The sequence below is a fragment of the Tursiops truncatus genome, chromosome 3 (genome assembly GCF_011762595.2).
Source record: "Tursiops truncatus isolate mTurTru1 chromosome 3, mTurTru1.mat.Y, whole genome shotgun sequence".
NCBI lineage: Eukaryota > Metazoa > Chordata > Mammalia > Artiodactyla > Delphinidae > Tursiops > Tursiops truncatus.
In genome coordinates, this window is record NC_047036.1 from 51,828,125 (window position 1) to 51,855,635 (window position 27,511).

Below are 27,511 nucleotides of genomic sequence, written 5' to 3' on the forward strand. Positions count from 1 at the left end.
TGGGTGTCGCGCCTTTTCTGACGATTCGGGCAACATGGCGGCCGAAGGTGGTAGCGAGTCACAGTTGAGAAGGAGAAGGCGCCGGGACACGGAGGAACCTGAAAAAAGGAAACTCGACGAGGGAGAGCTGGTAGTGGCTGTGGCCCAAGAGAACGAAGAAGAAAATGAAGAGCGCTGGGTTGGGCCCTTACCTGTAGAGGCAGCGCTGGTCAAGAAGAGGAAAGGTAGCTACAGAGGGCAGGTTGGAATGCTGTGTCCCCCAAGTAGGAGAGTTCAAGCCAGACCCCAAAACGGAGGATTTGTGCCCTCGGAACAGAGGGTCGTCTTCTCACTTCTGGCCGTTCTTTACTCCCGAAATAGTTACTTGGTTTGAGTAAAGCGTCTTTTTGATAATATCTAACACAATTAATCTCTGATTTGTTACAATGGATGCTAAAGCTAATTTATGCCGGTACTTACGTGTTTGGCGCCTCTCATTTAATCCGTACAGCAGCCGTATGAGGTTGGAATTTTTAACCCCGTTTAGCAGATGTGGATAAGAATACTGGTTCTATTTAAGGTGTTCAGTTCAAGAGTGGTGTAGTGTGTTGGGCCGCCGGGGCAGGCGGTGCCTATTTAGAGTGGTAAAGAATAGGTAAAGATAATTTCAATCCTGACTCTTCCACTAATGAGTTTTCTGATATAGTTACATAAATTTCCTGGATCACAAATCTTTCATCTAAAAACCAAGGTCTGTGGTTTTCAAACCATACTCGTGAGATACCATGGCCTGAAGCATTTTTCCACTAACGTGGATTAGTGACAAAATTTTATCAACTAAAAAGGGTGGTCCAAAAAAGGGCGGGGGGGCAGTGGTGAAAGGGACAGATTAAATTTACTTATTTTTTAAGTTTTTGAAATTTTTTCCTTAAACGTATAAGACAATTAAAATGTTATCTTTCTGAAAGTTCAAATCTTTATTACTCTCCCTACTTAAAAATTTTAAGTGATTTCTCATTATTTTCAAAACAAAGTCCAAACTCCCTAACATAGCATACGAGGTCCTTCTTGATATGATTTCTCCTTACCTCCCTCAGCGCATTTCCATTACTTCCCTCTACCAAACCCTTGTAGTTCCTTCTTACTCTGTGATCCAGCCATACTAAAACACTTGAGAATTGGGCATGCCCTTTTTCTCCTGTGAATGCCTGCGTGGCTGTCATGGTGTCTCTACCTGGAATAATTTCGCTCACCCATTTCACTTAACCTACTATTGTTCAACCTTTAACACTCAGCTCAGCTGTCACCTCCCCTGGGAAACCTGTGACTTCTTCCAGTCTGGGCTAGGTTTCTAAAGCACATTGATCATAAATCTGAGGTGTGTTTATCACACTGAATTTATAGGTAGCCTTCAAATTTTATGTATCCGAATTTTGAAGAAGCTATTTTTTTGAACATTGTACATTAACACCCTTAAAGTCCATTACCTTTTTTTTTTACTACTAAGTCTTTCTGTTAATAGCAATTGTTTCCTCATTACACTTGCTACATTTTTAATTGTATATTTATTCATGTGATTGTCTGATTAATGTTTCTCTTCACTGCTAAGACTGTAAACATATAAGAGCAAAGAACATGCCTATTTTGCTCCAGTGCTTGGTACAGTGCTTTGCATATAGCAGATACTCAATAAGTATTGAATGATTGAATATTATAATGTTTATGCTCGTAATTATTTTCTTGCACTAGATTTCATGTCCTTTTTTTGTGGAAATGAGTGGAGGGAATGGAAAAATCCAAAAATATCAAAGTGCTGATATTAGCATTAGGAGACAAAAAGCTTATAAACTCGATACAATTGAGACAATTAGATGTTCATTCTATTTAAGCCAGTCAGTAGTGTGTTCAGTTTGAAGAAAAAGTTGAAATTTAAAAACATGTATGAAATGTTAGAAAAATATCATTGAAGATTTTATCTAAAAGGACAGGGGTTTAAAACTTTCTAGAAATGGAACCATCCCCTTTAACATGTTCTTTGGACATGGGATTTTTGTACACATTTTCAGAAAGACATTATAAACGATATGGCATTACCTTTAATTAAACTGATGGTTACTCAAGGACAGGAACTATGTGTTAATTCTTCTTTATGTCCATGTCTCTTGGAACCTAGTTTGTTTTCAATAAATATCTGTTCAACAAGTGAACTAACAAACAGCAAAATGAATATGCATCAGATGGGATTAAATTTAGCTGCATATTACAGAAAACTTCAATATGACAGTAACGTTAAAAAGATAAAAGCCCTAAAGTAGACAATCTAGGATTGGTGTGGAGGCTCCAAGGGGACCTAGGTTCTTTCCAACTTCACGCCCAAACATCACTAGGGTATGGACCTCATCTTTGTCCTTAGTGTTTGTTAGAATTAACAGTGCTTATCTCCCAGTTCCCAGCTGTAGGACTGAATAAGGGAAGAAGGGCACAACTCTTCAAGGAGACTTCTTGACTGTTGCACAACACTTTCACTTTTATCTCATTGGCATTTGGTTACACCTAATTGCAGAGATGGTGAGAAAGATCTTGTGGCTGGATGTCAATACTCCCATATAAAAACAGGGGTTCTGTTACTAAAAATGAAGGGAAAAGTAATTTGTTGGACACAACTTTGAGTCTGCTATATAGAAGTTACGAAAAACCATGCTTAATTTAGGAACAGTCATGCTTAATTTAGGAACTTTTTATAGGCATGTTTGGCCATCATTGATTGTTTTGTTGGTTACAAGTATAATGGCATTTTTTACTAGTAAAATTTTTCATAGCTCCTATAATGAAATATTTCCTCAGATTACCACTCTTAAAAATGTTTCGCCCTTGGGAAAGGTTTGAGAAGCACTCAACTGGATATTCTCTAGGATTTTCTCAGCTCCAAAAATCTAAGCATTTATTGTGTTTACCTGTTTCAAACCTAGTATCAGTGACTTCAAAGAGGATCATTGCCTTCAAGATAAACTGAGACATTCTAGATTGTCACTGGCCTCTTATTACTTATTTAAATGAGCACTAATAATTGGATCTACATGGTTAGAAATATGGTTGTGATATTTTCATGAAACTTTAAGATTTTTGGTTTTTAATGGAACCTTTATATTAAGCCAGAACCACTCAATTCTTAAGTTCTGGGAACAGTTAAACGTCTATATAGTACTTGAAAACCTGTTATGACTGACTAAATAATGGTGCTATTCAGTACTGTGAAATAAGTTACAACTGACATAACTGACACTGGATTTTTCTTTCATTATACGTGAATTGAGAGAAATTAAAATCTAGAAGAAAATACAAAATAGCATTCCAGTTGTTAAAAAATATTTTTCTTTCCTTTTTTTTCCTTAGTTCTAGAGTTTGAAAGAGTCTATCTTGATAATCTCCCCAGTGCATCCATGTATGAGCGCAGTTACATGCATAGAGATGTTATCACCCATGTGGTGTGCACCAAGTAAGTCTATCACATCTTAATTTTTTTCTAAGAAGTTTATCCTTTTTTAAAATGCTTCAGTTTTGAGATGGATTTGTAGAAGTAGCTTTAGGATATTAAAGATTTCTATTTCATTCCATAGCTTTTGTAATAGTTTATGTTAAATAAAGACCTACATGGTCTTTCCTATATCATACAAGGAATGCATTCTCTAAGACAAAATTCCCTAGTTTGTGTACATGTCTTTTGGAGATAAATGCCAAAAGGGGATGATCCAGGTAGTATCTGAGCTTCCATGAAGAAGAGTCTATTAGTTAAGATGGGAGTAATTGGTAGCTGGCCTCTTCAGTACTAATGGGGAAAATGATGAGATCTAAGACATTCTGGAACTGTCACAGGACCTTCAAAATAGCTGAATAGGGATTTGTAGAAGGATAATAATAATAATAGTAATATTCTGCTCTTTGTTGAGTGCATATTATGTCCAGGTACAGTGCCAAGGCTTTTTCATAAATTGTTTCATTTATCTTAACAATCTTATAAGGTAGTATCATCTACATTTTACAGAAAAGGAAGCAGGTTTAGAGGGGTTAAATGGCAGATGAGGCTGGAGGAAAAAGGCAAGGACTAAACCCCAGAGGGTTTTCTATTTCTTATATGGAATTTGAACCTGATTGGGAGAGTAACACCATGTGTGTGTGTGTGTGTGTGTGTGTGTGTGTGTGTGTGTGTATATTTTTATTTATTTGTTTATTTTAAGATTACTCTGGCTGTGGTGAGATGAATGGATTCAAATAGAGCAAGAATGGATACAGAGAAAGCAGTTAGGAAGCCAATACAGAAACCTAGATGAGATATGATGGTGGCTGGGATGATATTGGCAGTGAGCATGGAAAGAAGAAGATGAGTTGTTGCTCTTTGGATCACTCTATTCTTGATCTCTTGGAGACAGTTAAAGATTTAAATTAAATATCTTTATATTTATGGGATAATTTTAACCAAATATTAACTCTTTTTTCCTAGTCCGAAGTTGTCAGTGTATAAAGCTGCATATAGGACTAGCATTCTATCACTCCAAGTTTCTTTGTTTAACCTAAGTAGCAGGGTGTAATAGAAAGATTTTTGAAGATTTTTTAGAAACCTAGATTTTGAAGTTAGGCAGACCCAATATTGAATGCTGCTCTCCAGCTATGGACCTGTGACAAATACATTTAACATTGTAAAACTATTTCCTAATTTTTAAAAAGGTGGTAAAAAATATTCACCCTAACAGAGTTGCTGTAAAGGTAGTTGTAACTAAGATAATGTATGTAGAGTACTTGACATACACTAGGTTTCAACAAATGATTTCTATTTTTATATACCTGACAGAGGAGGCTATACTGTACAAGATTTTGATACTTAAACAACCAAAATACCTTGGATAGTATCTGAAACAAACTTACATTGAATTTTGCTGTATATGTAAGTAGTATGTTGGAATTTAATTATTTATCAACTTCTGAAAGATAGTACATTTTCCCTGTGAAAAGACTGCCTATAGGGTAATTTTAGCATTAAAGGACCCTAAGATCTAGTGATTCCTGGTGAGATTTTTCTTTTTCTTTTTCTTTTTTTAACGTCAAGTTCTAGCTCAATTCTGATCCTAGTTCTTGGATTTAAAATTAGTGCAGCAGAAGCTGTTATGATATCCAAAAAAGAGCATCAAATTTTGCAATGTTCTGTCTACCCTAGTATAGTGATATAGTGGTCTGCATAAAGGAAGGTTTTTTTTTTTTTAAACCTGTTATTTAAGAGTCCAAGATTCTCAGTGAATGATTGCTTTGGGAGTACTAAGTGATTCATAGATCTGTTTTAGAAATTAACTTCTACAATTTTATATATGCAGGACAGACTTTATTATTACTGCCAGTCATGATGGACATGTTAAATTCTGGAAAAAAGTAGAAGAGGGGATTGAATTTGTTAAACATTTTCGCAGTCACCTAGGTAAGAATTTCACTTTTTTTTTTTTTTTTGGCTCTCTTTTAAACTGTACTGATTAAAGTTCCTTTTAAAATATTTTTTTCTTTCAAGTATGTCCATTTCATTGGTGTTTACTAGAATGTTTTAATTTGATTTATTTAAATAGGAGTTATTGAGAGTATTGCAATTAGCTCTGAGGGAGCATTGTTCTGTTCCGTGGGTGATGATAAAGCAATGAAGGTGTTTGATGTAGTGAACTTTGACATGATCAATATGCTGAAGCTTGGGTGAGTCTGTTTTAAAGTATATATATTTTTTAACTTAGTGGAAGAATTCTTGAACTGAACTTCCCTGTTCCATAGGTATTTCTAAACAGAATATATTATCATTCCATTAAAAAATGTGACTTTTGATTTTACTTGGGAAAATTAAATATTATGAATCCTTGTTATGATGCTGTTTGGGGGCTCCTGCTGTGGTTTTTGTCATTAATTACAGCAGAAATGTCGCAACAGCGCCACAACAAGGATTCATTATATCCATTTGACACTACTTAATAAATTAATGAGTATCCATCGTGTCTAATTTACTGGTACGTAGAATTAACTTCCTTGTTATGCTTATTTCACTAATATGGCATTGTGTTTCTATAAGGCTTATGCACAATTTTGGAGTTGTTGGTTATTTTAACTTTGAAGTATATTGACATCCAAACTATGTGTTTAGACTGTACAGTAATGAGATTAAACAAAAGACCATACCCTGGGTAGCTTAAGCAACAGAAATTTATTTTCTCACAGTTTCGGAGCCTGGAAAGTCCAAAATCAAGGTTCCAGCAGGATGTGGTTTTGATGAGGACTCTCTTCCAGGTTTCACACTTTGTCCTCATTAGGGACAGGGGAAAGAGTGGGGAATATTTTACTCTTCCACTTCTTAGAAGGCCACAGACCTGTGGGATTAGGGCCCCACTTTTATGACCTCATTTAACCTTAATTACGTCTTTAAAACCCTTTCTCCAGATACAGTCACTTTGGAGATGTGGGCTTCACCATATGAATTGGAGGAGTAGGGGATTGGAATTATACAATTCAGTATGTAGCAGGAATTCTTTGGAATTCCCTTCAAAATCAGTTTATGAGACACTGAAGGAAATCAGGAAGTCTAATTATTTGTGGTCAGAACTTATTTTTTGACTACAAATAGAAATACCTATTGATCATGTGTCTTATTCCCCAGCTTTCTTTCCCTCAGACTTTAGCTATTTTAAAAAATCAAATCTGGGGCTTCCCTGGTGGCGCAGTGGTGGAGAGTCCGCCTGCCGATGCAGGGGACACAGGTTCGTGCCCCGGTCTGGGAAGATCCCACATGCCACAGAGTGGCTGGGCCCGTGAGCCATGGCCATTGGGCCTGTGCGTCTGGAGCCTGTGCTCTGCAACGGGAGAGGCCACAGCAGTGAGAGGCCCGCATACCGCAAAAAAAAAACAAAAAAAAATCAAATCTATTCATAAATGTTGAACATTTGCCCCCTTTGAGGATATTGAAAGAGAACCAGGCATATCTTGTTTTATTGTGCTTCACAGATACTGTGGGATTTTGGGCAAATAGAAGTTTGTGGCAACCCTGCATGAACAAGTCTATACTCACCATTTTCCCAAAAGCATTTGCTCAGTTTGTGTCATTATTTCACATTTTGGAAATTCTCATATAATATTTCAACTTTTTCATTATTTTTGTATTTGTTACGGTGGTCAGTGATCTCTGATGTTACTATTACAAAAAGATTATGACTTGCTGAAGGCTCAGATGACAATTAGCATTATTTTTAGCAATAAAATATTTTTTTTTGAATTTTTATTTTTTTATACAGCAGGTTCTCATTAGTTATCCATTTTATACATATTAGTGTATATATGTCAATCCCAATCTCCCAATTCATCACACCACCACCCTCTCCCCTCCCCCCCACCACTTTCCCCCCTTGGTGTCTATACGTTTGTTCTCTACATCTGTGTCTCAATTTCTGCCCTGCAAACTGGTTCATCTGTACCATTTTTCTAGGTTCCACATATATGCGTTAATATACGATATTTGTTTTTCTCTTTCTGCCTTACTTCACTCTGTATGACAGTCTCTAGATCCATCCACATCTCTGCAAATGACCCAATTTCGTTCCTTTTTATGGCTGAATAATATTCCATTGTATATATATATATATATATATATATGACATCTTCTTTATCCATTCATCTGTTGATGGACACTTAGGTTGCTTCCATGACCTAGCTATTGTAAATAGCGCTGCAGTGAACATTGGGGTGCATGTGTCTTTTTGAATTATGGTTTTCTCAGGGTATATGCCCAGTAGTGGGATTGCTGGGTCATATGGTAATTCTATTTTTAGTTTTTTAAGGAACCTTCATACTGTTCTCCATAGTGGCTGTATCAATTTACATTCCCACCAACAGTGCAAGAGGGTTCCCTTTTCTCCACACCCTCTGCAGCATTTGTTGTTTGTAGATTTTCTGATGATGCCCATTCTAACTGGTGTGAGGTGATACCTCATTGTAGTTTTGATTTGCATTTCTCTAATAATTAGTGATGTTGAGCAGCTTTTCATGTGCTTCTTGGCCATCTGTATGTCTTCTTTGGATTTTTGGATTGGGTTGTTTGCTTTTTTAATATTGAGCTGCATGAGCTGTTTATATATTTGGGGGATTAATCCTTTGTCCGTTGATTCATTTGCAAATATTTTATCCCATTCTTATGGTTGCCTTTTCATCTTGTTTGTAGTTTCCTTTGCTGTGCAAAAGCTTTTAAATTTCATTAGGTCTCATTTGTTTATTTTTGTTTTTATTTCCATTTCTCTAGGAGTGGGTCAAAAAAGGTCTTGCTGTGATTTATGTCAAAGAGTGTTCTTCCTGTGTTTTCCTCTAAGAGTTTTATAATGTCCAGTCTTACATTTAGGTCTCTAATCCATTTTGAGTTTATTTTTGTGTATGGTGCTAGGGAGTGTTCTAATTTCATTCCTTTAGATGTAGCTGTCCAGTTTTCCCAGCACCACTTATTGAAGACACTGTCTTTTCTCCATTGTATATCCTTGCCTACTTTGTCGTAGATTAGTTGACCATAGGTGTGTGGGTTTATCTCTCGGCTTTCTATCCTGTTCCATTGATCTATGTTTCTGTTTTTGTGCCAGTACGATACTATCTTGATAACTGTAGCTTTGTAGTATAGTCTGAAGTCCGGGAGTCTGATTCCTCCAGCTCCGTTTTGTTCCCTCAAGACTGCTCTGGCTATTTGGGGTCTTTTGTGTCTCCATACACATTTTAAGATTTTTTTGTTCTAGCTCTGTAAAAAATGCCATTGGTAATTTGATAGGGATTGCATTGAATCTGTAGATTGCTTTGGGTAGTATAGTAATTTTCACAATATTGATTCTTGCAATCCAAGGACATGGTATATCTCTGCATCTGTTTGTATCATCTTTAATTTCTTTCATCAGTGTCTTATAGTTTTCTGCATACAGGTCTTTTGTCTCCCTAGCTAGGTTTATTCCTAGGTATTTATTGGGGTTTTTTGTACTGATAAATGGGGGTGTTTCCTTAACTTCTCCTTCAGATTTTTCATCATTGGTGTATAGGAATGCAAGAGATTTCTGTGCATTAATTTTGTATCCTGCAACTTTACCAAATTCATTGATTAGGTCTAGTAGTTTTCTGGTGGCATCTTTAGGATTCTCTATGTATAGTATGTCATCTGCAAACAGTGACAGTTTTACTTCTTTTTTCCAATTTCTATTCCTTTTATTTCTTTTTCTTCTCTGATTGCCATGGCTAGGACTTCCAAAACTCTGTTGAATAATAGTGGCGAGAGTGGACATCCATGTCTTGTTCCTGATCTTAGAGGAAATGCTTTCAGTTTTTCACCATTGACAATGATGTTTGCTGTAGGTTTGTCATATATGGGCTTTATTATGCTGAGGTAGGTTCCCTCTGTGCCCAATTTCTGGAGAGTTTTTATCATAAATGGGTGTTGAATTTTGTCCAAAGCTTTTTCTGCATCTGTTGAGATGATCATATGGTTTTTATTCTTCAGTTTGTTAATATGGTGTATCACATGGATTGATTTGCATATATTAAAGAATCCTTGCATCCCTGGGATAAATCCCACTTGATCATGGTGTATCATCCTTTTAATGTGTTGTTGGATTGTGTTTGCTAGTATTTTGTTGAGGATTTTTGCATCTGTATTCATCAGTGATATTGGTCTGTAATTTTCTTTTTTTGTAGTATCTTTGGTTTTGGTATTAGGGTGATGGTGGCCTCATAGAGTGAGTTTGGGAGCGTTCCTTCCTCAGCAATTTTTTGCAACAGTTTGAGAAGGATGGGTGTTAGCTCTTCTCTCAACGTTTGATAGAATTCACCTGTGAATCCATCTGGTCCTGGACTTTTATTTGTTGGAAGATTTTTTTTTTTTTTTTTGAGGTATGTGGGCCTCCCACTGTTGTGGCCTCTCCCGTTGCGGAGCACAGGCTCCGGACGTGCAGGCTCAACGGCCATGGCTCACGGGCCCAGCCGCTCCGCGGCATATGGGATCTTCCTGGACCAGGGCACAAACCCGTGTCCCCTGCATCGGCAGGCGGACTCTCAACCACTGCGCCACCAGGGAAGCCCTGTTGGAAGATTTTTAATCACAGTTTCAATTTCATTATTGTGATTGGTCTGTTGATATTTTCTATTTCTTCCTGTTTCAGTCTTGAAAGGTAATACCTTTCTAAGAATTTGTCCATTCCTTCCAGGTTGTCCATTGTATTGGCATAGAGTTGCTTGTAGTAGTCTCTTATGATGCTTTGTATTTCTGCGGTGTCTGTTGTAACTTCTCCTTTTTCTTTTCTAATTTTATTGATTTGAGGAAGCTCTTGATGAGTCTGGCTAATGGTTTATCAATTTTGTTTATCTTCTCAAAGAACCAGATTTTAGTTTTGTTGATCTTTGCTATTGTTTTGTTTCTATTTCATTTATTTCTGCTCTGATCTTCTACTAACTTTGGATTTTGTTTGTTCTTCTTTCTATAGTTCCTTTAGGTGAAAGGTTAGATTGTTTATTTGAGATTTTTCTTGTTCCTTGAGGTAGGCTTGTATTGCTATAAACTTCCCTCTTAGAACTGCTTTTGCTGCATCCCATAGGTTTTGGATTGTCATGTTTTTGTTGTCATTTGTCTCTAGGTATTTTTGATTTCCTCTTTGATTTCTTCAGTGATCTCCTGGATGTTTCATAGCATATTGTTTACCCTCCACATGTTTGTGTTTTTTTATGTTTTTTCCCTGTAATTGATTTCTAATCTCATAGTGTTGTGGTCAGAAAAGATGCTTGATATGATTTCAGTTTTCTTAAATTTACTGAGGCTTGATTTGTGACCCAAGATATGATCTATCCTGGAGAATGTTCCATGCGCAATTGAGAAGAAAGTGTAATCTGCTGTTTTTGGATGGAATGTCCTATAAATTAAATCTGTCTGCTCTATTGTGTCATTTAAAGCTTGTGTCTCCTTATTAATTTTCTGTTTGGATGATCTGTCCACTGGTGTAAGTGAGGTGTTAAAGTCCCCCACTATTATTGTGTTACTGTCAATTTCCTCTTTTATAGCTGTTAGCAGTTTTGCCTTATGTATTAAGGTGCTCCTATGTTGGGTGCATATATATTTATAATTGTGATATCTTCTTCTTGGATTGATCCCTTGATCATTATGTAGTGTCCTTCCTTGTCTCTTGTAACATTCATTACTTTTAAACTCTATTTTATCTGATACGAGTATTGCTACTCCAGCTTTCTTTTGATTTACATTTGCATGGAATATCTTTTTCCATCTCCTCACTTTCAGTCTGTATGTGTCCCTAGGTCTGAAGTGGGTCTCTTTTAGACAGCATATATATGGGTCTTGTTTTCGTATCCATTCAGCAAGCCTGTGTCTTTTGGTTGGAGCATTTAATCCATTCATGTTTAAGGTAATTATCAATATGTATGTTCCTATTCCCGTTTTCTTAATTGTTATGGGTTTGTTTTTGTAGGTCCTTTTCTTTTCTTGTGTTTCCCACTTAGAGAAGTTCCTTGAGCATTTGTTGTAGAGCTGGTTTGGTGGTGCTGAATTCTCTTAGCTTTTGATTTCTCCATTGAATCTGAATGAGATCCTTGCGGGGTAGAGTAATCTTGGTTGTAGGTTCTTCCCTTTCATCACTTTAAAATGTCATGCCACTCCCTTCTGGCTTGTAGAGTTTCTGCTGGGAAATCAGCTGTTAACGTTATAGGAACTCACTTGTATGTTATTTGTCATTTTTCCCTTGTTGTATTCAACAATTTTTCTTTGTCTTTAATTTTTGCCAATTTGATTACTGTGTGTCTCAGCATGTTTCTCCTTGGGTTTATCCTGCCTGGCACTCTCTGCGCTTCCTGGACTTAGGTGGCTATTTCATTTCCCATGTTAGGGAAGTTTTCAACTATAATCTCTTCAAATATTTTCTCAGGTCCTTTCTCTCTCACTTCTCCTTCTGGGACCCCTATAATATAAATGTTACGTTTAATGTTGTCCCAGAGGTTTCTCAGGCTGTCTTCATTTCTTTTCATTCTTTTTTCTTTATTCTGTTGCAGCAGTGAATTCCACCACTCTGTTCCAGGTCACTTATCCGTTCTTCTGCCTCAGTTATTCTGCTATTGATTCCTTCTAGTGTATTTTTCATTTCAGTTATTGTATTGTTCATCTCTGTTTGTTTGTTCTTTAATTCTTCTAGGTGTTTATTCTTTAATTCTTCTAGGTCTTTGTTAAACATTTCTTGCACCTTCTCGATCTTTGCTTCCATTCTTTTTCCGAAGTCCTGGATCATCTTCACTATCATTATTCTGAATTCTTCTGGGAGGTTGCCTATCTCCACTTCCTTTAGTTGTTTTTCTGCGATTTTATCTTGTTCCTTCATCTGGTACATAGCGCTCTGCCTTTTCATCTTGTCTATCTTTCTGTGAATGTGGTGTTTGTTACACAGGCTGCAGGGTTGTAGTTCTTCTTGCTTCTGCTGTCTGTCCTCTGGTGGATGAGGCTATCTAAGAGGCTTGTACAAGTTTCCTGATGGGAGGGACTGGTGGTGGGTAGAGCTGGCTGTTGCTGTGGTGGGCAGAGCTCAGCAAAACTTTAATCTGTTTTTTCTGCTGATGGGTGGGGCTGGGTTCCCTCCCTGTTGGTTGTTTGGCCTGAGGAGACCCAACACTGGAGCCTACCGGGGCTCTTTGGTGAGGCTAATGGCAGACTCTGGGAGGGCTTGTGCCAATGAGTACTTCCCAGAACTTCTGTGGCCTGTGTCCTTGTCCTCACGGTGAGACACAGCCATCTCCCGCCTCTGCAGGACACCCTCCAACACTAGTAGGTAGGTCTGGTTCAGTCTCCTATGGGGTCACTGCTCCTTCCCCTGGGTCCACATGCGCACACTACTTTGTGTGTGCCCTCCAAGAGTGCAGTCTGTTTACCCCAGTCCTGTCGAAGTCCTGCAATCAAATCCCACTAGCCTTCAAAGTCTGATTCTCCAGGAATTCCTCCTCCTGTTGCCGGATCCCCAGGTTGGGAAGCCTGACGTGGGGCTCAGAACCTTCACTCCATTGGGTGGACTTCTGTGGTATAAGTGTACTGCAGTTTGTGAGTCACCCATCCAGCAGTTATGGGATTTGATTTTATTGTGATTGCACCCCCTCCTACCATCTCATTGTGGCTTCTCCTTTGTCTTTGGATGTGGGGTATCTTTTTTGGTGAGTTCCAGTGTCTTCCTGTCGTTGATTTTTCAGCAGGTAGTTGTGATTCTGGTGCTCTCGCAAGAGGGAGTCAATAAAATATTTTTTAATTAAGGTACGTATATCCATATATATATATATATATATTTATATTTTTAGACCTAGTGCGATTGCACACTTAATAGACTACAGGTAGTGTAAACATAAACTTTTATATGCCCTGGGAAACCAAAATATCCATGTGACTTGCTTTATTGCAGTTTTCACTTTATTGCAGTGGTCTAGAACCAAACCTGCAATATCTCCAAGGTATGCCTATATTTTTTAAGCTTTGATAGAAATTCTAAGAGTCCTTAAAAGGTTTTGAGCACTATCTCAATCATTGGAATAACTGTGTAACTTCTCAGACTGACTATTTTGAAGGAGACAACACACAATTGAATATATAAGTTTTGTATGTTGATGAAATATGTCCAGTTGTTTTACACTTTATCAGGCAGCATGTTCAAAGCTCATAGTTGTAAGATCAAGCTACTGATCACGAGAGTGTGATATCAGAATGTTTTTCTGTTGAGCATAGTCATAACTAAAATTTTTTTATCTTAAATATTTGAAGAATGGATTTATGAAGTATACTGTTACATGCTAACCTTTAAAAGTAAGTTATACATAGATGGAGAGGAGACATAGACAAAGATCCAAAAAACAATGCCCTGGAGTATTTTAAGGCCCACGTCTGTTCAGGTTTCCTTGTAAATAATCTGCTGTATGCAGTTCTCTTCTTGTGGTTTGATAAATCCTCAGAAGTTATTATCATTGCATTGATGAAGTCAGAAAGAGAAAAATCAGTAGCTATTCTTATTCTTCCCCATTCTGTGTCTCTGTCTGCTACTTCTGAGCAAAGAATCCAAAACAAGTAAATCACTGGCCAGGACATTTTTTGGTGATGAGAATGAGGAAGGATGCTTACTTCTTGTATTGACCTCTTTTCTTCCCCCTCAATTCTTTACTATTTTAGCTATTTTCCTGGACAGTGTGAGTGGATCTATTGCCCAGGGGATGCCATATCTTCAGTTGCTGCTTCTGAGAAGAGTACAGGAAAAATTTTCATTTATGACGGTCGAGGAGATAACCAGCCACTACATATTTTTGACAAACTCCATACATCACCTCTTACTCAGATACGGCTAAACCCAGTTTACAAAGCAATAGTGTCTTCTGACAAATCTGGAATGATTGAATACTGGACCGGTCCTCTTCATGAATATAAATTCCCCAAAAATGTGAACTGGGAATATAAAACTGACACAGATTTATATGAATTTGCCAAGTGCAAGGCTTATCCAACCAGCATATGTTTTTCACCTGATGGGAAGAAAATAGCTACTATTGGTTCTGATAGAAAGGTTAGAATTTTCAGATTTTTAACTGGAAAACTCATGAGAGTCTTCGATGAATCACTAAGTGTAAGTGCCATATAAATTTAATCAGATTTTACTTTTGTGAAAATGTCTTTATTTTGTGCTATTTCTTAAAAGATATTTTTTTCTGGATATGGACATTTAGATTGATGATCATTTTCTCTTAGCACATTAAAGATATTATTCAACTGTCTGCTGTCTTGTATTGTTGCTCTTCAAAACTGCCTTCCCTAGGTTTATGATTTGATAAATTCTGAGCCAGTTTTTCTTATACTTATGTGTCTTTTTTTTCAGTTTTGTTTTGTTTGCAAGTTCCTTCTTTTGAGATCCTCAAAACCCATGCTAGGCCCCCTTCTCTTCTCACTCTACACTCCTGTCTGTCTGTATGACTACTTCCAAATTTATTTTTCCAGCTTTCTATTATAAACAGACCTGGTCCTATCCTTTTATTTCATTTATTTATTTTTTCTGTCTTCATGAATGGCACAAATATCCATCTGCTTGCACAAGCCGGAATCTGAGTCATCTTTACCTGTTTTTCCTTACCGCTCTATTTAATTCATCATGAGTCCTGTTAATTTTACTTTCTGCATATACTTTACATACACTTCTTTCAGCACAGCTGTCACTACCCTAGCTCATGATCTTTTGCCTGGCCTATTGCCTGGCCTACTCCCTGCATCTATTCTGGCTTCCTCCTAATCTGTTATCCATGCTACACCCAAAGGGATGTTTTCAAAGCACATATCTGATCTTGTCATACTTTGAATCTCTTAGTGACTACCTGTTGTTCTTAGGATCAAGACCAAATCGAGGCCTGCCATATTGTGCCTTCAACCTACCTCTACTACCTCTTACTCTAGCCAGTCAGGCCTTCTTTCAGTTCTTGACTATGTCTTCCACCACAGGGCCTTTGCATATGCTGTCCCTCATGTATGGAGTGACCCCTCTCCCCATTCCTCCTATTACCTATTGAACTCATCCTTCAAATCTTGAAGAGTCATTTTCCCTGGTAATCTTCCACTGTGCTTAGAATCTCAGACAACTTTTTTTTTTTATGTGGTTCTTGTATCACTGTTTATTTTCTTTTAGAATATTTGGTCTTATCATATGATTAATTTGTATCAGCCCCCAGTAAACTAAACTGTGTGTGATTTATGGTCCTGTATCTGTTTTGCTTATGATTGTATTTCCAGCATTAAGAACAATACTTGACACATAATTACTGCTAACAAGAATTTATTGGGACTTCCCTGGCGGTCCAGTGGTTAAGACACCGCAGTTCCACTGCAGGCGGCGTGGGTTCGATCCCTGGTTGGGGAACTAAGATCCTGCATGCTGCGCAGTGTGGCCAATAAAACAGAAAAAAAAAAAAGAATTTATTAGAGCATGTAGTTGTAGAATAAGAGTTTTTATCCATGCTAAGGTAATTGCTTTTTGTGGATATTTGAGTCTCATCACGTGTTTCCATCATGTGGTTCTCTAACTGCTAATGGTATGTTGAATCCTCTTGAAAGGCTGTGGGTTGAACCTTTGTAGTGATAATGTTTACTGTATGACAGTGTCAATTCTACAATCTTGGTAGTCACCAGTTTACATTAGATTCCCTGAATTAAGTGCTTCAAAAATGTTATGACCCTTATTAGTGATAACTCTTGTTTGGTGGCAAGTAGTAATAAGTTGGGTTGATCATCTGCCTGAAGGAATATGAATCCAGACAAAAGGGAAGATTTGTTTGCTAATCAAATCATCCTCATAACTCATTTTCTTATTGGAAGAATATAGCTTTCCATTATGCTTTTAGGAGAAGGAGAAACCTTTCCTTGTGATATTTTCTTCTTTGATGGTGGCTGGTGACTACATATTGGTTTCAACTTAAATATAATTTTAAAACTCTTTACAACTTACGGCTCTTCCCAGATTCCTTAAGAAAAGAAATACTTAAAATCTATTCTCTGGATATAAATCTCTTAACACATATACTCTGAGATGTTCAATCCACTATTTCTTCACTGTTGTCTTTAACATTTGTTGAAATTATAGGACTGAGGTAATACGAGAAGGTCAGTAGCAAAGTGTATGATAGAAGTTGAAATTCAGAATGAGAGAGTTTGGAAAAAAAAAAAGGCAAATGCCAATTAAATTATGTACAATGCTAATGACTGGTTAATGACTAGAATCTCATAGTCCCATGTTAAGGGAGGGAGCTTCTAACTAGTTAGAGCCCTGGTTTAATAGACAAATTTAATTAGATGGTATGAAGTTGTATCTTCTGGTATTTTATTAATCAGGAGCACTGCATATGGCCATGCAGTTGAGTATTACAGAGGTCCAATTATTAAAGCTAGAATACTATTAAAAAAAAGATACTGATGTGCTTAAAAGGTTGGATTAAATTTATTAAATACATATATATGGGCAGATGGCCATGTACAGACTTTAAGTCTTGAAAATGAATCTTCTCTCTAGCAAAAATAATCAAGGGTCCCACACTACAAAAATGTAGTCTGGCATCTAGGCTATTTCTGGCAAATGAGTAAAGCAATATATCAGTTTCAGAGACTGGAGACAAGAAACCCTAATGACCAAGCTTTTTAGCTATTCTTTAAGAACTTGGCCTCATCTTGTTCCCTAACACATACCTCCTTTACATTTTTGGAGTTATGTATGTTGTTCTTTCCATATCTAGAAAAACTGGATATTTCGTTAATGCAAGAATGAAAAAAAGAAGTAGATGGGACATAAGCCTGACTTCTTTTCATCTGCAATAGAGAGCTACTTTTGATTTCTGCAGTTTGATGCCCTAAATATCTAGAAAACTGTAAAGATCACATCTTTGGGGAGGCTGGTAGTGTGATAGTACATAGTAATTAAGATGTGACCTCCATCTTGAAAGCTGTGTATTAAATATCTAAAGAAAAGTAAACCAAATGTCCAAAATAAAGGGCACTCATAAAAATATTCGTCTATCCTAAACCACATATTCCTAATGATAATTAACTGTAATGGTGCTCCAAAATAACTTGAAACATTTTCTGAACTATGAAATTGTTATAAATTAGTGAAATCATAAAAGAGTTCATTCATTCAACAAAAATGGAGTGCTTGTTATATGGCAGGCCCATGATCCTTGTACAAGGACCTCACAGTCCATAGCTGCACTGTCCAGTTTAATAGCCACTAACCACATATGGCTGTTGAACACTTGGTATGTGACTGGTCCAAATTGAGCTGGACTGAGTATAAAATACACACTGGACTTCAAAGACAATATAAGAAAAAAAGAATATATCTCAATTTTTAAATACTGCTTAATATCTTTATTTTGCTTTTTTATATTTTTTGTTACTTAAATTTAAATCGTCTGATAATATTTTAGATATATTGGGTTGAATAAAACATTAAAATTAATTTTATCTGTTTATTTTTACTTTGTTTAATGTAGCTACTAAAAAGTTTTAAATTATATATGTGGTTTGCATTATATTTCTATTGGAAAGTGTTAGTCTGTGGCTTATAAAATGCAGCAGATACATTGTTTCTGCAGAGAAAGCAGTAGTTATGTTTACTCTTTTATTTTTTTCATTAGAAGAACCAGTTAGTATAAATACTATTTTTTATGATTGAACTTACTAACATCTTTTGATTTCCTGCTTCAAGTGTTTAGAATACTCCTTAAGAAGATATGTAAGTACATAAACTGTTAGTGGCTCTTAATGTATACTCTGCTTTTATTTAAATTCTCTTTCCCTTTATCATATAACATTTTTTGTTAATAAATGGTTTGTTTCCTAGATGTTTACTGAACTGCAGCAGATGAGGCAACAGCTACCAGACATGGAATTTGGCCGACGCATGGCTGTAGAACGTGAATTGGAGAAGGTGGATGCAGTAAGATTAATTAATATAGTTTTTGATGAAACTGGACACTTTGTACTCTATGGAACAATGCTGGGCATTAAAGTTATAAATGTAGAAACAAACCGGTAAGCTTTAATATAATTTATGCTTTTTAAAAATGTACTTTCAAGGGACCATTTCCTCCTTTTGGGAAACAATGGGAGTTTTGTTTGTTCTAAGACAAGTGGAATGGTCCCAAATGTCTAAGCTTAACCAAATGTTTTGACTGGATTTTTCTGTGGTCTTTTGGTTGTTTATAATCTTATGTAAAAAGTTTCCACTCATGTTTGTAAAAGAAATGGAAGGAAGATATGCATAGTTTCAATTTTTTTTTTTAACAAGTTTCAGTCTGTCTTTTGCTTATTGATTTAAATTAGCCTGGTTCATGTTAAATGTTGCCAAATATTTTAACCACAGAATTCAGCATTACATCCTGCTAGACATAAAATCAGAAGTTAAAATGTATGAAACCACAAAAAGCCTTTTGTGCAAACAGCCCATTTGGTCTTAGAACAAAATTGCTATAATCAGATACTATCACAGAATGTAAATGAAAAGAACTTAAAGTATATTTAAAGGAAAAAAATCTTGTGCTATACATTCTCACATATAAACAAATTTATATTGTAGTTCTTGGCAATACAAAATCTTTGAAGACTTGCAGAAAGATTAAAATGATAGGGATAGGTTAAAACTGTATGACTGAATGATTGTTATTGTTTTAATCTGAAAATTATAGATAGCTACCAATTTAAAATAACTTTTTGGGGGGAGAAGGAGAGGTAGAAAAACACTTTAAAAACCTTTCACTAGTTATTTTGTACAAAGATAAAGAATATAGTTGATTCCTAGCTTTTATCTGTAAAGTTGTTATAAATGGAGTTAATCCTGATAATTTTGTTGAATAAATATTGTTGTATTTTCCAGGTGTGTGCGGATCTTAGGCAAGCAAGAAAATATTAGAGTGATGCAATTGGCGTTGTTCCAGGGAATAGCCAAAAAACATCGTGCTGCAACTACTATAGAAATGAAAGCTTCTGAAAACCCTGTTCTTCAGAATATTCAAGCTGACCCAACAATAGTCTGTACATCTTTCAAAAAGAATAGATTTTATATGGTATGTGGAAGTACTAGGAGATAGACTTTAATGTTTCTTCCAGTTTAGTTGGAGTTTTATTTTTTTAGCTTGTGCTTTCAACTGAAGAAAATGTTGGCAATAATAGCAGACTTTCTAAACAACCAGAATACCATCTTATAACATTAATATTGTAGAATTTTTAACTAGGGTTTGATTTTAAGTGTTTCTGTACTGTTTTACATCCTGTTTTGAACATTTTTCAACCTGGCTTCTACAACGATTTGTGCTAAGATGATAGTAAGTGGCTATGATAGTTTTTGCTGTGGAGTTTTTAAAATTCTTGTTTTAGTATTTTTCACCTTTTACTCTTGAACATAACTTGCACACCTCCTTCTCTACATACATATTTTTACCTTTTGATTCCATTGTAATGATGCTACCTTGGAACTGTACATTCCTGAGGGATTTTTTTTTTTCTGGAGAACTAAAAGTACTTTGCAGTGTTAACTAAGATTGGACTCAAAATCAAACTACTAAGCTATCTAGGAGTAGCACCATTCTGATTGTTCAAACAGAAGAATCTGAAGTGTAGACACTTCTGTGCTTGCATTCTATCCTTCACAATCAGTCAGAGACTTTCTAAGACCCAAATGTGATTATTTCTCTGCCTGAAATCCTTTAATAACTCCCCAGCTATCTATATCAGCTGCCCTCCTAGTTTATCTTTCTTCATTTTTAGTTCATTTGCTATACTGACCATACTGAACTTGATCCCATTTACAAGATTTGAGTGTTCTTTTTACTGGTAGGTGTTTGCACAGGTTATTCCTTCTACCAGCCACACACCTCTCCCCAGTTCCTACTCATACTTCTGGTCTCAGCTTGGAAGCCTTCTCTTGACATTAAGTCTGGATTAGGTGTGCCTGCTTGTGTAATGTGTCACACTTTTTGGAATAATTTGCTGATTTTTGGTGGGGGGGGGGTGTCTCTGACACTATCCTCTCTTCCTCAAGATAATATAAAATCCATAATTACAGGGCACTATGTTTTCTTCACATATCAAACTCCACAGAGTTTGGTAAAGTATCTGGCCCATTATAGTATACTCATTCGTTCATCTGACACATTAGAAGCAGCTGTGATGCTATGAAGGATACCAGCATTTGGTAAATGTAGGAATAGCAGTTTATCTCCTCCAACCAAGCTTTTAGCCTAAAATGGGTATATTCTTTTAAGATGAGAATTTTGCTTATAACTTTCAAAGTCATTGTTAAAGATTTCTTAATATATGTTAAAGGAAAATAATTTTTCTTGCTTTTACCTGTAATTTAACTGTTTTGAAAGTAAAAATAAATCATAAAAGGTAATTCTTGATATACGCTAAAAACACATATACTAATTTTCCATCCACTTTATTTAAAAACTTTAACAAATTTTCTTTCTTAATCTTTGCTCAGAGTTCATGCTTATGTTGATTAAACCATACATGTTCCTTGGAAACTTTGAAGAAATAGAAAAACAAAATGTTAAGTCACTCACTGTGTATTTATACTGCTAACATTTTCATGAATTTTTTTATTAGATGTACATATTCTTAAGCAAACCTAAAATGGTAAACATATACACAAATTTCGTATCCCTTTTTTCAAATCCACTATCATGAAATAAAAGTAAAATTTTACAGAATTTGAACTTTAATAGTTCCACATGTTAACTAAATCAAGATAACTTTTTAAATTCACATAATTAAATAGTACAACAGACATGCCATTCCTTTGATAACTGGAGAATAATATGTTAAGGCAGTAACATCCTAGCTTAGTTGTTCCTTTATTTGGAATTGATCCAAGTAGATCAAGGCATGACATTAGGCAAGACAGGGCCTGGGCACTAGCTTTACCTTCCTGGAACTTAGTTGACATCCAGTAGAACTTTCTTGGGGGAAAAGATTTCTGCTTATTGAGAGTCAAATAAAAGAAACAGGCCTTGAGAAGTCCAGAATTTCAACAACTGAAAGATTTTTCTCAATTCTCCATAGACCCCGAGGATCCTGAGATTTCTAACAACTTCACTCAAAATGTAATCCTTTCTTCCAAGCTTCAGAGTTTAGATAGATCAGATGGGCTCTGACCAAAAAAAAAAAAAAAGATCACGATCCATTACTGATTCATCTTTGAATCCTCATCCTACCAGCACAAGGTCCTACTCATAGAAATAACAATTATTAATATGTATATAGTGCCTTCTATATGTTAGGCACTGTTTTCTAAGCACCTTACATCCCTTCATTTAATCTTCATATCAGGTGCCATTTTGAGGTAGTTTTTATTGTTATCCCCATTTATGAATGAGGAAATGAAAGTAATCAATTTACTTCCCCAAAGTCACATAACTAGTTAAGTGGCAGAGCTGGAATTCAAACTCAGGCAATCTAAATAGAGAAAAGTAAGCAATAAATTGCAGGTTAGGTAGGACATACTAGAAGGCAGAAGCAGAGAGCTACCTCAAATAAAACTGCATCTTGTTAAATGGGTACCCATAAAAGTTTCCACCAAAAAAATTAAATTCCATTTGAAATCATACATCTTTGTCATATTAATTTTCATATTAGACAAGTGTAGAAATAATTTAGCTGCCTTACACATCCTATGATAGGAAGTGATTCCTGAAATAAGCATTTATTCTGACGTGAATTCTTAGTTTCCTCAAATACTTCATTAGAAATGAAATTTTCTTGTTCGTAAATTTTAACCAGATGAAAAATTTAATTCATTTACTCACTTTTTATTTTCCTCCTTGAGTTTACTAAACGAGAACCAGAAGATACAAAAAGTGCAGATTCTGACCGAGATGTTTTTAATGAGAAACCTTCTAAAGAAGAAGTCATGGCGGCTACTCAAGCTGAGGGACCTAAACGAGTGTCAGATAGTGCCATTATCCACACGAGCATGGGAGACATTCACATCAAACTTTTTCCTGTTGAGTATGTACTGTTTTTGTTGTCGTAAATAAACACCAGTGTAAATGTGTATATTTGAAGAAACTATGCAACTTAAAATTCTTGCTATTTTGACTTAAGGAATTTAGAAGAATTGAAATGTTAGAGCATCTTTCCTGAGCTTTCTGATAACTATTAAGCTAGGAAATGGGAAAATTTTATAAATATATACACATACTTCAATATACATACTTCACGGGTTTATTATTATAAGGACAGAATATCGTAGCTATGACAGTGCTGAATGTAACTGTAAAGTGGTAAATATATATTACCACCATCAACTACACATTCCAACTATAGGTTTTGTGGGTCACTTGTTATAACTGGCTTTCCTCTCAAAGCACATCTTTAAGGGGAGGATAATTATTTTTCCTTCCTGATGTTTGAAAAGTTTGCAGAATTAACATACAATACTAAATACGATACAGTATGGCTGGCTATTCTTGATCCAAAAGATGACATCTTTTACAATTCCTTGACTTAAAAGTACTTAGTTATTTTGGATATGAATGTTTTATGTCCAGTGTTTTACCATATCATGGCATTGAACAAAAAACTAGGCAGTTCTAGACTCCTGGACCATCTCATTTTAAGCATTCAGAACCCATGCATCCATTAAGCCTATTCCCTGATGTGCTTGGTACAGATTCTCCTGACTCCCTCTGCCATTCCCAGCTTTAGGAGCTATTACATGATAAAGTACTGTATTAAATCATCTCATGAGATTAGTGAATATTATTTAGGAAGTGTATCTGAATGTGTGATTGTCATTTAAAGTTTATTAAATTTAGTAGCTGTCATATCAGTGAATTAGTCATTGGTCAGGAAATATCACCATACTATATCATTTTTTTTTTTTTTTTTTTTTTTTTTTTTGCGGTACGCGGGCCTCTCACTGCTGTGGCCTCTCCCGTTGCGGAGCACAGGCTCCAGACACGCAGGCTCAGCGGCTATGGCTCACGGGCCCAGCCGTTCCGCGGCATGTGGGATCCTCCCAGACTGGGGCACGAACCCGTGTCCCCTGCATCGGCAGGCGGACTCTCAACCACTGCACCACCAGGGAAGCCCTATATCATTTTTTTAATAAGAAAATTACCTTTTCCAGGAACTTAACCCACTATGTGCAGTGGGGTAAGGTGTTATGGTTGTTTTTTTTAAAACTCCTCAATGACTTTGGAATCTAAATACTGTCAAACTCAAATATAATAAGCAGTCATGATCTAAAGATAGTATATTAAACTGTAAGAATAGGCTACTGCTTATATGCCCTGTCAACTCTTGCTTGTCCTGAGATCAGAAGAAATTATGAAAAAAAGACTGTCCTTCTGAAACAGAAGATTCTGAAAACACCATTAGGAAGCTGAACTACAAAGACAACTGTCATAAGGTGCTCCAATTAATTTTCATGTTTTTAATATATGTCTTACTAGGTGCCCTAAGACAGTGGAAAACTTCTGTGTTCACAGCAGAAATGGTTATTATAATGGACATACATTTCATCGCATAATTAAGGTCAGTTATGCAAATTTTATGTGATTTAAGGAATAGTATGTTATTGCCTAACAAGAGGTTTAAAACCTAAGGAACCTTGTTCTCTCACACTTAGCAGTTTATTAGGAATAGGAAAAATGGACTATGGAAGTCAAAAGAAGAATGGATGGTCATGAATCAGACCTAGAATCAAGGATAAGAATAATAGCATGGTTACCTTTTTAGAAACACTGCAGCAATTGAAGCAGTTAAAGCAAAGGGTCAGATAATGAATAAAGGATGTTGCTGAGATAAGACCAACAGCCAAGGTAACCAGTTCCTAGTGGCTAGATAAGGTCTGGATTTAGAAGATAAGATTAAATAATAGAAGAGCCATGTTGCCACTTTATCTGTGAAAACTACCATTAATACCTGACGAGCAGAATGAACTCAGCCCAGGATTTTGTTGAGCAGCATTCCATAAAATGGATGGAGCAGTGATGTAGTTCTTGATTACTGGCAGGTCAGAAATGTCAGGAGAGGTCTTCCCTGGTGGCGCAGTGGTTAAGAATCTGCCTGCCAATGCAGGGCACACGGGTTCAAGCCCTGCTCTGGGAAGATCTCACATGCTGCAGAGCAACTAAGCCTGTGCACCACAACTACTGAGCCTGCACTCTAGAGCCCACGAGCCACAGTTACTGAGCCCAAGTGCCACAACTACTGAAGCCCGCCTGCCTAGAGCCTGTGCTCCACAACAAGAGAAGCCACCCAGTGAGAAGCCCGCAAACCGCAACGAAGAGTAGCCCCCGCTCGCCGCAACTAGAGAAAAAGCCCAGGTGCAGCAAAAAAGACCCAAGGCAGCCAAAAATAAAAATAAATAAATTTAAAGAAAAAATTTAAAAAGAAAGAAATGGCAGGAGAAACGCCAGAAGGAAAAATCAGATTTCAGGGTTCTGAAGGAATTAGTGAAGTGACTCACCAGAAAATCCAGTGTTTAGGGAAAGGGAAGAGAGAAGAACGGGGCAATTATGTTAAGACCTAACACACTATGTAAGATCCTAAAACTTATCTAAATTATTAATTGGCTTTAGATTACTGAGCAAGATAGTACCTATCTATAAATGGAAAGACCTTTACATTTTTGTTTCCATCACTGAAATAAGGTAGCAGTTAAGCAATGGAAATATATCATCCAAATTAAAGTATAACTAAGAGTTTAATAAAATTACTTTATAGAATGTTAATAAAGTTAAGATTTTATTGACTACAAAGCACTCTTGACAAACATGACTCCAAAGCATACATATATGTAACACGTGTAATGTGATTTTATCTCCTTTCTGTTAAGGGCTTCATGATTCAGACAGGAGATCCAACAGGTACTGGTATGGGAGGAGAAAGCATATGGGGAGGAGAATTTGAAGATGAATTTCATTCAACATTACGACATGACAGACCATATACACTCAGCATGGCCAACGCTGGCTCGAATACTAATGGATCCCAGTTTTTCATAACAGTAGTACCAACGGTAAGTAGAACAGCATTGTCTATAAGCCAAAGATTCATAGGTTTTGATCTAAGAGAGTGAATTTAGTAGAAAAGAGAGCTTTATTATTCTCTACATTATTTATATATGCCAGGATATAAAAATGAAAACAATTTAGAGAAGAAAATGTAAAATTACCTAACAAATCAGATTTTACTTTGTAAAACAGTACTTTTGTAATTCAGGACACTGCAGTTTAAGTCAACTCTGCCACTATTAATTGGACAGTCCAAAACAAATTATTTTACCTCTGGACTTGTTTCCTCATCTTTAGAATGAGAGGATTAGAGTGTAAGAATTCCCAATTTTAAGATATTTTTTTCCACATTTTTATGTCTCTGAAATTGGAATGCAGCCCTTAATCAATGACATTGTAGATTTAATGAAATACAGTGTAAGAATATCTAGCTCTATTGCTATGCAGTTCCACAAAATTATAAAAATTACACATTTTATTTTTTAGACGTAGGCACTGAGCAGTAAAGGAAAAATACTTATAACTATTGTCTGCCAGGCACATGATCTCATGTAATATTCACAAGACTTCTACTATCACTATACCCAGTTTTAAAAAACGGATGAGGAAACAGTGAGACCTGATTAACTTGACAAACGTCAAGTAAGTAGCAGAGCCAGAGTTTGAGCTCCTGTCTCTCTGATGCCAAAGCACATGCTGCCTAAACTATTCCAAACTGCCTCTTGTGCAGGGTAAGATTCGTGCAGAAAACTTTTAAAGCCTTAGCCATAATTCTTTAAGCCATGCAAAGAACTTAGCTTCAGCAAACATCTTCAAGTGCTGTTTGGTCTGAAAGATGCAGATATTTAATTAAACATTAGATTATGCTTTTATATTTTTTAATATAACATGGAAATTACTCTTAAAAGCTGCTAAGTGAAAGTATTTTTTAATTATATTTTTAAATGAAGCTGAAGTTTAAATTCTCTTTAATTTGCTCACCCAGAGGGTGTGATTTAAGAATTTGGAGTTCACCAAGATTTTCTATTTGTCCTCCAACATAGCCTTGGCTTGATAATAAGCACACAGTGTTTGGACGAGTGACTAAAGGAATGGAAGTTGTACAGAGGATCTCCAACGTCAAAGTCAATCCCAAAACAGATAAGCCCTATGAGGATGTCAGCATCATAAATATTACTGTCAAGTAAAATAAGATTTGTCTCATTGTCTTTGTAAATAAAAATACACATATTAAACACAGGATTATTTTACATAAGGAAGCTCTTAAGATTTATTTTTATATTTTTCATTAAAGGCCATTTTTTAAAAACTCTGCCTTTGAGTTTTCTTGCAGTATTTCTCATCCTGAGGTGATAAACTGAAATGGACCAAAATTCAGGCAAATAGCACTCCTTATACATAATTTCTCATGAGACTTAAAACCATATTAAACAATGAGAATGGTATGCATTTGTTCCTTAGTTTTTTAAAAATATGCCAGATAGTCTGCCCTCAAATGTCTCTTTAGATCCATCCAATAAGAAAGGGTCAGGATGTGACAGTGATATACCATTTCCTTTTACAAGAGGTTTGTGTTACATGCCAAATAGTTTTGTCCTTTGATCACTGTTAAGTAGTAAGTAGTGGTAAGTAAAACTTCAATAAATAAATAGGAAGTGCCTTTGGTCAAAAGTGTTTTTATTCCTTAATCATTAGGAAATATTCTTCAAATATAAAAATCAGAATAAATGAACACCTGAGTCCTTGGTTTTATATACTGATTCATTTACTATTTTCACATCGTTTTTCTAATGTAGCTAAACAGTTTTTGTCTTCAGTTTATGTAGTATATCTTTTATTACCTTACTAAATATACCATCAAGAAAGTATATATTGAGTAAAAATGTTAATATCTAACAATGAAGAGATTAGTAGAAATTGGAGCAAT

At 36.0% G+C, this 27,511-nt stretch overlaps 1 protein-coding gene across 4 annotated transcripts; it reads left to right on the forward strand.

The window, feature by feature from the left end:
- On the forward strand, positions 1-26,898 carry PPWD1 (peptidylprolyl isomerase domain and WD repeat containing 1). Of its 4 annotated transcripts, none has more exons than XM_019929970.3 (11): positions 1-224; positions 3,373-3,475; positions 5,343-5,443; positions 5,586-5,706; positions 14,207-14,654; positions 18,405-18,595; positions 19,437-19,626; positions 22,389-22,570; positions 24,019-24,100; positions 25,407-25,589; positions 26,628-26,898. In XM_019929970.3, exons 1-11 carry the CDS (start codon positions 35-37, stop codon positions 26,769-26,771), a joined length of 1,935 nt encoding a protein of 644 aa, XP_019785529.1. In that variant the 5' UTR covers positions 1-34; the 3' UTR covers positions 26,772-26,898. The 4 variants fall into 4 exon arrangements, with proteins under 4 accessions (XP_019785529.1, XP_019785530.1, XP_033708795.1 ...); XM_019929971.3 differs by having other exon boundaries at positions 26,570-26,702; XM_019929972.2 differs by lacking the exon at positions 1-224 and adding an exon at positions 4,826-4,918.
- The last annotated feature ends 613 nt before the right edge of the window (positions 26,899-27,511 follow it).

Coding starts and splice junctions, on each gene's coding strand:
- PPWD1 (XM_019929970.3), top strand. CDS start 35: ATGGCGGCCGAAGGTGGTAGCGAGTCACAGTTGAGAAGGAGAAGGCGC. Junction 14,655..18,404: donor TCTTCGATGAATCACTAAGT/GTAAGTGCCATA, acceptor TTTGTTTCCTAG/ATGTTTACTGAACTGCAGCA. Junction 24,101..25,406: donor CATTTCATCGCATAATTAAG/GTCAGTTATGCA, acceptor CTTTCTGTTAAG/GGCTTCATGATTCAGACAGG.